Source organism: Pseudoliparis swirei, chromosome 9 (assembly GCF_029220125.1).
Source record: "Pseudoliparis swirei isolate HS2019 ecotype Mariana Trench chromosome 9, NWPU_hadal_v1, whole genome shotgun sequence".
In the NCBI taxonomy this organism is placed as follows: Eukaryota; Metazoa; Chordata; class Actinopteri; order Perciformes; family Liparidae; genus Pseudoliparis; species Pseudoliparis swirei.
In genome coordinates this window covers 10,734,281-10,749,970 of record NC_079396.1, presented here as the reverse complement: position 1 = coordinate 10,749,970, position 15,690 = coordinate 10,734,281, and the positions used below count along the sequence as shown (strand labels likewise).

Here is a 15,690-nt window from a genome sequence, read left to right as displayed (position 1 = left end):
GGCTCCAGAGCTTTTAGCAAATGAATTGACTGCTGCTGCCTATTAGTGTCAGAGCACCCTAGGATGCCATTTATGCACCTGCCAGTTTCTAAAAGTCCACATTGTATGTGCATTATGCAGCATTAATTGCAAATCAATGCTCTTGGCTATCCATAAAGCTAATGGAAATTATTGATATAGACATGGATATAGCCCAATGAGCAAGACATATGTCAAACAAACTTTCGTCTGGCTTTGATCATAACTGAGAAGACATAATGTTCAAGGAATGTAGTTTATAATATGTTAGATCAGTATTTTTGTTAATTATAAATATTTTTTATTCGGTTCCAAAAGCTAGAAAACTACATGCAGGCTAAATTCCAGTATACCACACATCCAACAAGCTCCATTCAGAAGCATGAATCTAGTAATTATGTTGGATGAAGGTTAAGTGTTGCATTGTAGAATAGGAACACCCTTTGGAATTGGCTTACAACCCACAAGTGCTCTGTTCAAATGCAAATATGCATACAGGAAAATCCATTCCAGTCACGCCTCAGTGGGTCTCCTTCCTGCTCACAGGATGCAAAAATCAGCAGCCAAATGACTTCATTTCCATGTGGGGAAGATTTTGGAAACTTAAACTAAATTAAAGCTATATGCATCTTAAACTATTATCCCTGTGATGAATGAGGTTACTGTTGAATCCACTGAATATATAGCCAGACACCGTTATAAATCAATTTGGATATAAATATTAAATGTTCTTGTTAACATAAGAAGCCAACGTCTAGTCGCTGTAAAGAGATTCCTCCACATGGTGGCGGTCAGACACCATCACAGCCATGAGGACAGTCTCCAATGTACCATACCTGCACACGCCCCTTACAACAGGTCAAGAGATTTCACCATTTTTACTGTACCGTCACCAGACATGTGGGTCATGTTGCCATATGTATCATATGCAGTATTTCTGCATGCTTGCTACATTATCTACACTGTGACACTGTTTTGTTGCACTTCCTTGAGGCGGACACAGAGATGAAATATATATCTGAGAAAGATAGAGTGGGACGAAGGGTGACATCATAGCCACCAGATGATTTATGTTTGCATTCGACATCGCTTAGTTGTTGCCACAAAGCAAAAAAACAATACATTACCTATAGCCTCCAACACAATGTAGACGTATCAGACTTTTTGACAAATGGAGAACATTTGTAAATCATCATACTGGAATTCAGAGGAATCTTCTGTCATTAAATTCATGTGAGTTCATCTGAATTGAAGTCATTAGTTCATCTGACTTGAAGTCTTTTGACATGAATGGACTACTGAAAGTTAATATAGGGCAATTAATTTATTATGAATATACTTTCTTGGCATATTTGCAGACTTCCCAGCATGCACTGAGAGAACACACTAATAGTACACTAATATATTCAACAATGTCAATGGAAAGTGCTTGTTGTGTGGCATTTGTACCAATTCTGAAACAAAATTGTAAGATCTTCTTGTCAAATGAAGAACTGAATTAAAAATTATAATTGGATGAAAATCAGTCTGTAATGTGTGTCAGTGTGACTAAACAGTGTTTGATCAAACTTAATCGTATTGAAGTTGGCTTCGTTCACAACACATACGCTGAACTAATTATTGAAGTGTTATTCAATATTATTAAATATCACTACAGTGAACAATTGCTGGAATACAGTACATACCTGTTTTAAATGGAAGAGGACCTAACTACTTTAGCTAATGAGTTAGGGTTTAGTCTTCTTTTCTTTATCAACTAAAGGAATTCAAATAACTGACAAAAGTTGTGACCCTTATCAAACGATTAAGAATGAAACCGGGTTCCATGTCTTGTAATCAATATAACAGTTCCTACAACTAACACTAACCTAGGAAAAGACCATTCAAAATGAATTGCTGTAAACTTTTAATCTTCTTGGGAAGTGGGTTTGAGTCGGAGGACCATGGAGCCAAGAAGAGTAAATTCCACATTTCAAAGGTGTCACGCCTGAGGCTCAGGTCACGCCAAATGTATGTATATTGCTAAATTTCGAAATGACAAGTCTGAGCACTTTATCACACCCTCTGTCCTAAGACCCCTAATTCAGATGAGAACAACTTTAACAGGAAAAAGTGAAACATTACCCAGGAAGAGAAGGGGAAGGGTGTCATCAGGATTTTACGACTCCTGATGGTATTCCTTATCTGTTCAATTCTTTATCAATACGGTACTCTTATTAAATAATAGTTTTTTTTAAACATATAAGATATATATTACGTATATATTAATAGTTTTTATATAACTAAAAATAATTTCCAGAGCAGCACATTTTTAAACAGCAAAGCCACTATATAAACTAAATAATATCTCGCTGGAACCAATTGTAAAATGTCAATAAAATACAAAATATTTCTGAGTGAAGTCTATAAAAAATGAAGAACAGACATATCAGTCAGCCATTCCTCCTGCCATCCTCCCTCTGCTTGATGTGGATCACTGCAGGGCTGCTTTGTTTCAGCCAACAGAAAGGTAATGACAATTTACCAAATTTGTAATCAATGTGTCAAACTATCCTAATCAGTTACAACTTGTTTCCTGTCTCTGCAGCTTATATGCTCCCTCATTGCCCCGGAAGGGGGATGGATGGCTCTTGTATTCTCTTACCGCCCTCTCCAAGAATGCCACGGATAACTTCAATCATAAAGGAAGTCCTTCCACCCTCCTACAAGCTGAGTAACACACACGCACACACACACACACACACACATAAACAAACACACACATGACTTAGTTGGTTTAAAATACTATTAATCTTTTGAGTTAACATTATATTGAGTTTGTACTTAAATTATGTAAACAGTTGTCTATTTTTTTGCCTGCCTAATAGAATCAGAGTAATTCAAAGCTTTTCTTTTCCATCAACAGATTCACCAAGATCAACATTGGACGGGCTGCCAGTGTGTACAATGCTGAGAAAATATACACTGTTTGATCGAGCTAAGAGTGATCACCTGTTTTACCTATGAGGCATAACCTTGCGATGCTCGACAGATGGCCTGCTTGTTTGTTGGTACTTGCATTAACTGCAGGATTAATCACAAGAGTGACGGTTTTCTGCTTTTTCCATTTTGAAATTCCAATTTGTGTTTATTTAAGAAGATGGATGTCAGCTTCGTAAAGGTACCACCCAGAGGCATAAATACAAACATTGCATGGAGTGCAGATGTACTGGGGCCCATGTGATAGAGGAGCCCCTGTAGAGAGAGCAGGCCCTCCCATATCTTATTGGATGGGACAATCTCACATCGAATTACAACTGTTGCCATTTGCTGTATGTATGTTTCTATTCTGTGTAAATAGTCAGAAGCAATCGATAACCAATGTATATAACTATATATTCTAGAAAAACTAGAAAACACTATAAAAAGCTTTACAAATTATTCAATTAAATTAATATATTCTTATATTTGTATACATGTCATATGCGGATATTCAGTAAGGATTTCTGGGTCCCGTGTATGTTAATGTTTGATGATAGTTGGTTGTGTGTGTGTGTGTGTGTATGTGTCATAAGTAATAACTTGTGTGCACTAGGGCCCGTTACAGCACTGCTCCACCATTGTCAGCAGCTCATGGAACATGAGTTTTGGGCAAACTGGAGGGAGAAAGTGGATGAGTCGGCAGAATTGAGGGAACAATTTAGTTAGAACAGCACATCATGTTGCACAGTTACTATGAACCGTGTACCAGCAGTTTCAGTATGAAGAGAAGCCAAAACAAAGTCCAGGCATTTCTCTCAATGTGTTTTCATCTGATGAGTGACGTCTAGCTCACTCTCAACAGAGTTGTCTCTTTTGTTATTAGGTTGGAACCAGAGCTTGATTGGATCTGCCAATTTGAATATGAATACCTATTGTGTTATGGTTGCTATTGTGTAATATGCTCCCTAATTAAATGCCAGAAATATTTGTTGTTTTTCACCAAAAGAAATGTTTGCAGTTATTGATGAAGATTAATAAATGTGTCAAGAAGAAAGCCGAATGCCAGTAAACCTCAAATCACCAGTTTGACATAAAGTATACCAGGAGTTATTTGATCAACAGTTGCAGTACTTATACTTTACAGTGTTGAAGTTTCTATTGTACAGTTAAAACACAATCTTTCGTAACAAAAAACACAGTACTTGGAAATAATTGTGGTTTATTTGACAGTTAGAATACTTATATTGTAAATCAATTGTCAATTGCTCTCATTCCACAGGGAGTTTTATACTCTCAAGTCTGTTTGAATGCCAGATGGCCTCCGAGCACTTGTTGTTGATTTGAAGACTGGATTTTTTTGGGGGGGAAATAACCCAGTTGCGATGTATATATACACGTATATTTTTGTGCTGACTCTTCGGCACAAATGCAAATCCGACACCATGTCACTGCGTGTGCTCTCCATCCATGAGAATCCCTTTTGCGTGGTGTTGTTCTTAATCTTGTCGTTCTTCTTGTTGCCTGTTGTAGCACTTTTATATGATGCCAGTGCCACGTATAAGAGTATGTACTTCCACTTACGCACAGGATGCCAGTTAAGTATCAATTTGACCCAACATGACGCATTTGTAAAACGAATGTGGTCATATGTACAAAAATACTAAATAAACTGAATTGAATTGAAAATATGTGGTCCAGACCACCTCCAAATGGAGTCAGAGTGATCCGATCAGATGTGACCTCAGTACGCCTGTACTTAGACCTGTCCACTTGTGAATTTATCATCCAGGACTCATGGTAACGCCAGGTATAAACAGGTATAATCTGCCTGCCTAATCTAGTGCCTGGCCAATGGTTTTATGATTCTCTGCCTCGTCCTTCATTGGATTGATTTGCCTGATCTGACTGTCTACTTGGATTTGACCTTTTTTAACTGACTAAAGTTGGACGTTGATCGTATCTGCCTGTCTGTGATACATGCTTTTGGGTTTCTGAGTTGTTGGAGTAGTAATTTCTCAGAATTGTGATTTGTCTTGCTGAAGTGAAGTGGAAAAAAGCGCAAGATGTGTGTTGTAGAAATTGAGCTGTGAAGGAGAGACATTAATCAATCTCTTGACTTGTGGTCAGGCACGTGCACAGACATTTTGGGGGGCAGGTGCTCGAACCAAAAAAAAGGGCACCCATCGGCAAAATAATTTTTAGATTGATCGCTGTAACTTGAAGTTAGCAAGTAATTGAAACACATTGTGTCGTGAGAAGACATGAGAGCTAAACAAAATGAAAAGTTTTCTATTAACAATTACAATTAGTTTTTATTTACAAAATGATAGGAGCGAAAAATGCCATATAATAAACAACTTACTAACCTCGACCGCTCGGTCATGCCGTGAAATATCAAACCTCTGTAAAAAAGTTATAAAGCCTCAGTCTGATATTTCCCGGCATGACCTCACTCTGGGTTAGTTATTACAAGTGTTGTTTTTTCTTGCGTTTACCCTTTTCAGCCTCTGCAATGCTCATACAAGATTGATCTTTGTAAAACTGGAACAGACAAAACAAAGAGAAACATACCACATGAAACAATGTGATACAAGCATGTCGGGGCGAAATTCTCACAAGAACTCAAATAAATGCCCCGTCGGATATCAAAACACATTTGGGGGGACTTGATGACAGAGAGTCATTTTTATTCTTTAATGCTGATGAATGAAAAAAAGTGGCTCTAGCAGAAAGGGCCCTTTTCTCATCCAGGGCAAAAGGGCTGGTGCTTGAGCACCACTAGGGCTCTATCTGTGCACGTGCCTGCTTGTGGTATTAAATTATTTTATAAATCTTCACACATAATAATGTGTACTTGCATCATCAGGTGTGATGCTACAACATGCACTGATACACTTCTTCATTCCCTGTGGGCATCAATAAAGTCTGTGACAGACAAGCCTGTTCAGATAAATAAGAATGTAATCATGATCCAGAACAGTCTACTTTTTACAAGCACAAACCTATTTACTGCAGCTAATAAGCATGTTTTCTCGTCTGTCGTGTTACATTCTACACTTTAACAAACAAAGTTTTCCACATATAAGACACTATGTTCTTCATTAACTTAATATATAGAAACTAACATTGAATATTCATATATATTCATGGTTTAACACAAAAAAACACAGCTAATCTGCTTTGTCAGGACTGATTGGTTGTGGTTTGATCAGTGTTCTTTGACAGTGACTACCCTCCGACTGTCATCAGCTTCATATTTAAATTAAGCTAAATCCTGATCCTGCATGGAAGTATATGACATCAACTAACCATCCTAATTGAACCCCACCTGTAAGAAAACAAATCCCCAAACATAAATCTTTCACATGAAATAACCTGAGACGGTTCAAACTGTTGCAGAACATTGTGTGATCATGTCGATCCCATTGTTCATGGTTAGAAGATGAGTGAGAAAATAATCTTTGAGGTCACTGAGTGTGAACAACAACTCAACCATGAACACTCCTCACATTCCACACTTGAATCAATCAGTGTTTGCATGTTACTGAGATTGTCAGCTGCTTAACAACTCAAATCTTTTTGAAGACTTTGCAGTGTATGATTTACCTTTGTGGTGAGTCCTACAGCGGCAGGCCTTGGGCCAGCAATCTCAAATATTATGAAACATTTGGGTCCTATCTCTCTCTGGCTACAACAGCCCACCTGGGTCCGTGTACGTTTTGTTAGTTTGTTTTTTTGTTTCATTCCAAATACGGAATACGGAAATCACGTGGTTGTGGCAGCTGGCTCTAATTTGGCCTCGGCTGCTGGTGATTTGCAATCAGTCAGCAGCCGAGGCCGCGCTCATAAAAGCTCTCAGTGGAGAGTGGAGGAGGAGAAGTGAGCAGAGGCGCATGTTTGGCGGTCTGCTCGGTGTGTGTTTGGAGAAATAAAGATGTCATTGAGCGAAACCTCTCTGTGCCTGGCTGGTCCTTGGTGCTGGTGGGGGAAACCCACGGGTAGCGGCGTCGGTCCTGCTACAGTGGTTTATTCTTTATATTGATTAATTAATATTCTTCTAACGTCAATACGAATATGTATCACTGGCTTTTATTTTGACTTTCATTTTAAGCACTTCCGTTCTGTCGTTTTTGGTTTCAGATGGCAGAAAAGAAATACGGAGGTGGTATTCCGTTTTTCCGTAATTTATTATAATTTAGTCTCAGATGTTACTGGTTGCTTTTCACACTTTCAATAAAGTATCTACTGAGCATGCAATCAAAAATGCACATCAATGCAATAAGGTTATTAATCATTGTACTTCGGGATAGTTGCATGTACAAGCCCGTTAAGTTTCCTTAGGTCAACACACTCACAATGCTGCATCACTGGCCAACATGATCAATACTAATATGATCATGGTGGATCCTCTGGTGGTAACTTCTGAGTAAATTGTTCCTTAAGTGAGGTGTGTGTGGAATTATTGATTTTTTACGTCAATAATAACTGATGTGACTGCAAAGCTTGATGAAGAAAACAAATCTGAGGAGCTGAGTGAGCTGGTTATGCTTCAGGAATGAACACACACTTAGGTTAATTATAGTGCAACCACAGCAACAAAGGAAGGTGATTGAATATTGACAATGATCGATCAGTGGTATGCTGAGGCTGCAAAGTGCCGTCGATAGTAATTCAATTTATTGTTGGTTTATTCATTGCTTTTACTGAAGATATTTTTTCTACTAATGTATATGTTGGCATTACATTGCAATATATTTTGTAGCTGAAAGATTAGATTTAATTAAACAGTATTATCATATATGACCCCAATTTTGCATATAAAATAAATCAAGAAACATATGTAAAATGTAATGTTTTGTTATAAATTAAACCACCCAACTGTAATCACAAGTACATTTGAAACAATTAGTTGATTAAGCAAAAAAATAATCAGCAGATTAGTCCATAATATAAATAATAATTAATTGCAGTCCAAGAAATAGTTTAAAATTATAGCTCCACCTCAATCAACAACAGCACTAAATGTAGGCTTTCACATTAATGCATAAGTATAATAATACAATTATATAATATAGAACAATACGGACACTGAGACATTTTTTCTGCGTTAAGTACTTTTACGTTTAATACATCGAATATTTTCCTGATTTTACTTACATACTTTTACTTATGCAATTGCATTTTCAATATAGGATGTTTCCGTTTTAGCGTAATCAGATGAACAACGCTTTGACTGCACAGGCAATACTTGCTAATAGAAACAATTATTTCAATATTCCTATGGCAAGATATCGCAATATCATTCCTTGTTCCTACTTTACATGCCTCCGTGTGTCACTTTTTGTTTTCCAACATTGTCATAGAAATGCCTTTTTTTTGTCCCTTACAGGTTGATACAAGCTAACAACAAGCGTAGTTCTCAATCCAAACAGGTGCTAATACACAGGATTTGTCTGATCAAGTTTTACAGAAGAGCTATGAGTTCAGGATGCAAGTAATCCTCTTGCTGCTCTCAGAAGGAAACAAAAAAGGACAGCCTCCAGGGATCTGTATTGAATTTGCTGAGGAGTGCTTGAAACCGTACAGCCAGATGAAACTTGCTCCAAGACTTGTGATGCTGAGGAATGTCTACACAGTGTTTAAACTCCATAGTGTTTTCCTTGAATGTTTACATGTGGAGGCAAGAGTTGCAATAAGAGAGGGAAGAGGGTGAAGAGGAGGGCATTGTCCATTCCCCAGAGAAGAAGAGCAGACGATGGAGAGGTTTCAAACTGTCATCCAGGACCAGGGACTCTGTGGAGAAAATGTCATATTAAATCTGTAATATCCTAAAAAATGGCTAATTCAGCCCATCCATTTTCATCAGGGTTAATTTATTTCACTCTCCACTTATAATTAGCATAATGTGATGATCTAAAAATAATTAGACGAATCCGATGAGAAAGAAAGAATCAGACTGACCTTAACAGGCAAAAATGATCGCACTCGGGGTCTGCATCCTGAACAGTGCAAATGCAGCGCTGAGTCTTTGCCTCTTTGCGGTCAGTTGCTTGTCCACCGAAAGCCCGTCTGGTCCGCTGAGGTCCTCTGTAGCTTAACATTCCATAGGGCACCGTGTGTCTGAGAGGGTCAAACAAACAGAAGAGCTTTTTTAAGGAAAAGTTCAATGTGAGAGAAATCCCATTCTTGGGACAAGGAAAAACAAAGAATACTAAACAGTCTTAGTTTTGGAGAGCATCTAAATGTAACCATAGGAGGCATATCGAGGCGTTCACACTATTGATAGCGAGATCTCTATGGATTATGTTCTGGCAGTTTAGGTTTCAAGAAAAAACATGCACATAAAACATGCTTCTCAATCTAGGCAGAAGATCTCTATTTAAAAAGAATCATTAGCATTAGATGTTTCACTGAACACATTGCGCTTTGCATTCATTTATTGATGAAACCTTTTGCCAGTGAACTTTTTTTGTTTAGTGATAAGTTAAATGTAAGTGAATATAACTTATATGGATAGAAATAAACATTAAAAAAATCCATGACTGTATGCTGCTAATGCTGTTAATTGTCAGGTGGCATTGCTTATCTTCTCTCCAATCTCTCCTATTCCCACTCATCTGCTTTTTACAAGATGTGATGGATTTTGTGAAAAACAAAATACAAAAGGCCAAAGAGGGCGGAGAGTCTGTCACAGTACCTCAGTTACGTTTGTGTATAGCTGAGAAAAGTATGTCCATGAACCATCAAGTCCGTTTTGCAGACCTCCTGCTGCATGTATCTGATTAATAGATGATGCAAATTGAGGAAGAACACTTACATTATAATTGTAGTGTAGGGTTAGGGTCACAAGTGTCAGTGTATGCCCACACTGACACTTGGACGTGTTGTGAGCCAATATTGAGTTGTTCCTCTGCAACATTTGGGATGCTTCCATTTTGGATCAATGTGATACATACTCTTCTACTTTCCATGCTCCATCTTCCATTTTAAGAAACTATACCTTGAAAGAGACAGAGAATTGTTTTTAAGTGTATCCTCTATCCCAGTGCAGCACTGCACAAAATGTCAGCTGACAAATTGGAAAACAGACCTACTGCTTGTACTTTTCTGTCAGTGTTTAAACTATGTCAATTTGTCCAAACTTGCTTAGCAGTAATTAAGTGGACAGCCAACAGCAGAATTGGCACAAGAAGAAAGAGGAAGCACATGAAAGTAATTCCTTGTTTGTGCAAACTTACTTGGCCAATAAAACTGATTCTGATTCTGATTCTGATTACCAGTCCTTTATGCACTTTCTGCCCACCAAACACTCAAGGTACATATGTTCACATGTTCTGGGATTGCTCCCCTGTTTGTCAGTTTTGGAACAATATTGCATCCAAGTTATCTGTCTTGATTAATGTTACTGTGCCTGTCACTCTCAGTGTTTTGATTCTAAATGATCTGTCAGAATTTCAGCTCTCCAAAATTCAAATGCGTGCTGCATTTGCTGGACTTACAGCTGCTAAGAGAATGATTGCAACCCGTTGGAAACCACCTCATGACTTGTCTATTCGGACATGGACACTTTCCTTTTTGGATGTTGTATATATGGAAATCTCAACGGCTCGCATAAATGGAGCATCAGAAAAGACTTTGGACACTTGGGTCAACATTGCTGATTCTTTGAAAAATATGCTGTAGATGTGTGCTATCGCCCCTTACTTCTAATTGCGCATGTCCTTGGTCCCTGTCAATGTTATTTGTCTGTCTGTCTGTCTGTCTCTTGTGTTGTGTGTATATTTATGTCCCCCCCCCCCCCCATCTTTCCTCTCTGCTTTATGGTTCTTAGAGACTCCTTTGGTCTCAGCATATTGTTTGTAATTTGAAAGGGCACCATGTGTTGGTGTTCCGCCATCCTGTGTGATTATGCTAAATAAAAACATTTGATCGCAAAAAAAGAAAGAGGAAGCGAGAATGCGTTCTCACCGTTTTGCCAAGGATTCTAATCTGGAGGTAGCAAAACAAATACCTTGAAACAAGGCGTTGAAAATAACACTTTATTGTTTTGCTAATAATCTGTGGTGTGCTAGGACACATGTTGAACACACGTTGTGTCTGCACATGTGCAAAAAACTATGACATTTTTTATGGTTCCTCATCACATCACATGTTGGGGGTGGGGGGGGGGAGAGATTTAGTAACATTTAGTGGTGAGGTTGTAGATTACCAACTAAATACCCCTCCACCCACCCCTCCCTTTCCCGTTCCTCCATCTGGTGGCCTTCCGGTATAGGGATAAGTATTTTTAGGATTTTAATAATACTCTTATTGATAAGTGGCCATTTTAATAACTAAATTAATGCTTTTTATATTACATAAAATAAAAAGGGTATAGTTATATTATATTATTATAAACAGTTTAAAAAAACAAATATGTTTAGAATGGGATTAGAATGTATACATAACGTAATATTGTTTATAGAGGAGCAACAGAAATGTTAACAATAAAATAATTCATACCTGTCAAAAACAAATATTAAATGTCAATAAGATAAATAACACTCCTGAGTGAAGTTAATAAAGAATGAAAAACATAGACATCAGTCATCCTCCTGTCTCTGCCCTCCTCCCTCTGATGTAAGGCACTGGAAGATGGCTTGTTCAGCGACTTCTGACCTAGGTAACAAACGTACACCCCAAAATATACACACACAAGACGGATGCAGCCGGTTTAGGGCGGTGAAGCCATGATAACTTCATACATTAGCCACCATTGTATCACTTGTTTCAGGCTAAGAAGTCGGTCTCCCCGACAGCCGGACATCACAGATTTGGACCCAGTGTGAAGATTTCCCACTGGAGGAGGACCCCTATGTGGTTGGGAACCTCACTTGTTTATGAAGGGAAGCTTAAGGACCCTGACACCCTCAGTTTGGATGCCAATCTGACACCTATTGCTTCACTAAGAACACAGCTGATGTCTGAGCACGACAATCAAACAGCAGGAACAAACATCAATGATAAACAATCTGAGCCAACCTATAAATCACATAATACTAAACACCACTTTGACCTGAGCTTGTAGCAGGTATAAAGCTTCAGTGGAAGCTCAGTCAGGACGGTTCATACATCTGACATTCACTTTTCATTTGGAAAAAGCTCTTGGAAGGCAACACTTTGATGATGTAAATCATGCGAGCAGATTAACTGCAGATGGAAGAATCAGAGGAATTGAGATCCAGCAATACAATTCAAATACAGGAATGTAATCCTAATGCAATGCTACCACTAATTCTGAAGGCTTCCTCTTTTAGGGGAGTAGTTAACTTGTGCTTGACATAAAGAATTAGAAAATACCAAAGATTGTCTTTCTTTACTAATCTAGAAGTGTGCAGATGTCATTGGATCAGATATAAGTAGGCTACATGTGAGCTGCTGCTCTAAACTAAAGGCCATGACCTGTTAGGCCTACTCTGAGCTAAACCTGTTGCTATTAGCTAAACAAGGCCATGACTTGTTGCTCTAAACTAAAGAAGGTCATGACTTGCTGCTCTAAACTAAAGAAGGCCATGGCCTGTTGCTCTGAGCTAAAGAAGGCTCTGAGCTGAATATGGCTTATCTAAATGTACATGCAGAGATATAGCCATACGGCTAAACACAGGCAACAACTCCTAACAATCACTACTATAAACTATGTGAGACATCTTAGAGATGTGAGAGGAGCTTTGCTCTCCATGTTTCAGTCTGATACAATAACTCATGGAGTCAACTCCTCAGAACATGTTCACACACAACACAGAGCTCCATCCTTCTGGAGACCAAAGTACTACATGATGATGATGTGATGTAGTCAGAGGGCTAAGACTGCAGAGTAACAACAGAACAGGTTACATGTTGATGATGTGATGTAGTCAGAGGAGTAAGACAGCAGTCACAACAGAACAGGTTACATGTTGATGATGATTGAGTTTATTTCAATCAGCAAAATATACAACACTCATAATTCAACAAATGAAGAAAGTGGCTGACCGAAAGGTCGAGGCTGAAGCTAACGAGCTTATAAGTGCCCTAACCTATGATTTCTCGAAAACTTATTTCAAAGAATCATATATATATATATATATATATATATATACACACATACATACGTATACATATACATACATATACACATATATACATATAAACACACACACTATACATACACACACATGCATATCAACATAAAACGAAAAACAAAACAAAAAACGTGTCCCCATTAACCGTTGATGTAATGATGATGTAGTAATGAAGGTTACAGGTGAAGCACAGGTGGTGCTGTGACTGGGTGCGAACTGAACGCTGCTTCATAAGAAAAACTCAACTGTCTCTTTATTTTTCAATTGTCAATATGTATTGCCTCGTGGTCATCATATCCTCACTCTTCCATGTGGGAATGTTTAGTTCCAAAATGACCCAAATAAAACAAGTAAATACATGATGTATACAACTATGCTGGAAATTAACCATGACCATAAATATCAGAGGAAATAAACGGCATTAAATACATATGTATCAATAACAGGTATACTGCCATCTAGCGGTATAAAGGTGAACCGTTTACTCTGCGGTGGAAATATAGTCTCTGCACAGAAACATTACTTTGATTAATCTATATTAGGAACTGTGTTGCATCAAACAATGCAACGATTAAGTGAGAAGGTGATTCTTGCTGTGTAGGCTAAATGAATATTAAACTTCCCGTCGTCACCACTGTCGCTAACATATCCAGGTTTAATTCTTTATTCTTTATATTGACTAATTAATATTCTTCTAACATTACCCTGCTATGTGTTTGCATCGTTAAAATATCCCCGTTTAATTATTTATTCTTTATATTGATTAATTAATATTCTTCTAAGGTTAATACGAATATGTATCACTGGCATGTATCACTGGCTTTTATTTTGACTTCATTTTAAGCACTTCCGTTCTGTCGTTTTTGGTTTCAGACGGCAGAAACGAAATACGGAGGTGGTATTCCGTTTTTCCGTTTTTGGTTTTCAAACGGAAAACGAAAAACCACGTGATTTCCGTATTCCGTATTTGGAATGAAACGAAAAAACAAACTAACAAAACGTACACGGACCCTGGGTCCGTGTACGTTTTGTCAGGGATATGTGTGTCTGTCAGGCGGTCTGAATAAAGTAATGCACAGACTACATTTTGTCTTGAAATATTGTTACTTCATCTAAGACACCTGGGGACAAAATGGAACTAATAAACACGACCATAAAACTACCCCAGTTTATTATTTCCCCTTCAGGCACTTATTATGTGTATTAAATGCTTTCGGAAATGTTATGTTTAAATATGAAAATATGCTCTTCTAAATTAAATATGTGATTTTCCAAAATAGAAATCTGAACAGTGGATAAATAAAGACATATTCAGCAGAAATGTATGCAGAAAAGGCAGAAAATGGTGCAGAACAATTCACCAGAATGCAATAAAGTTAGCTTTTTTTGTGTCTTTTTGGCGGAAGGACCTTAATAATATGTCCAGTGTAGAAACGCAGCCGCCGCCCTTACTTGAATAACAGCACGTCCAGGTGGATTGGTGAAATACGCAAAATAATATATGTTGTATAGCAGGCACGTGCACAGACATTTTGGGGGGCAGGTGCTCAAACCAAAAAAAAGGGCACCCAATGCCCAAAGAAATTTCTGACAGAGTTGAAGCATAAGCAGCAATACACTGATGATGCAATACATCCTCGACCTGTGTTTCCTCTGGCAGCATCAGACAGCTAGCTTACATTTTCTTTATGAATAAAGATGAATTATTATATAGCAACAACAGTACAAGCGTTCTGATTGGCTAATGGGTGTCATGCCAGCCACGTATCGCCCTCCTCGCTGCTCTGATACGGATCCGTATTGCCCTCTTACGTCATTTTCAAAATGAGCGATATTGATAGACATCAACAGCCAAGAGCAGTGGTCCTCAAACTAAGGCCCGCATGTCGGGGCGAAATTCTCACAAGAACTCAAATAAATGCCCCGTTGGATATTAAAACACATTTGGGGGGACTTGATGACAGAAAGAGTAACGTTTATTCTTAAATACGGATGAATTAAAAAAAAGTGTCTCCAGCAAAAAGGGCACTTTACTCATCCAGGGCAAAGGGGCTGGTGCTTGAGCACCACTAGGGCTCTATCTGTGCACGTGCCTGATAGTATAAAGCATGTCTTACTCGGGAGTGTTGATCCAGATGATATCCAAGTGGCAGTAGTAGACGCACTCTTTATCCGTGTAGGAATAGCAGGTACAGCGCTTCGCTCTGGACTTCGACTCCGTTGCTCCAGACACCTCTCGGGATCTCCCGGAGCCAAACGCCGTGCTGGAGTGTGGGAGGCTGGCGGGGTTGAGCTCGGATGTCACCGAGTTGCCAGACGTCAAAACCCCTTGTTTAAAAAAACACATTAGAAATAAAGATATAATCAAGTTAATAAATAGTGGGGGGAAACATTAACTTTGTTTGCACCTTGCCGACATAAAACCTACCTTGTAAGAGAATGAATGCAAGAATTTTAAAAAGCATGGTTCTCGCGAGGATGGATAGTGTCCTTGTCCTCTCAGATATTCCCAAAATAAATCATAGCTCGAAGAGGATGCAGCGCACTTAATTTAAAATTAATCTCCCCCAGCACCGAGTGAAAGTCCATTTACTTCTGTGGAGATGTCCAT

General features: G+C 38.4%; 1 protein-coding gene across 1 annotated transcript; it reads right to left on the bottom strand.

Annotated features, from left to right (window-relative positions):
* Positions 1-772: 772 nt before the first annotated feature.
* edn3b (endothelin 3b) lies at positions 773-15,690 on the bottom strand. The gene is made up of 5 exons (XM_056423836.1): positions 15,673-15,690; positions 15,508-15,577; positions 15,197-15,407; positions 8,941-9,099; positions 773-854 (listed from the first exon to the last, which is right to left on the bottom strand). Exons 1-5 carry the CDS (start codon positions 15,688-15,690, stop codon positions 773-775), a joined length of 540 nt encoding a protein of 179 aa, XP_056279811.1.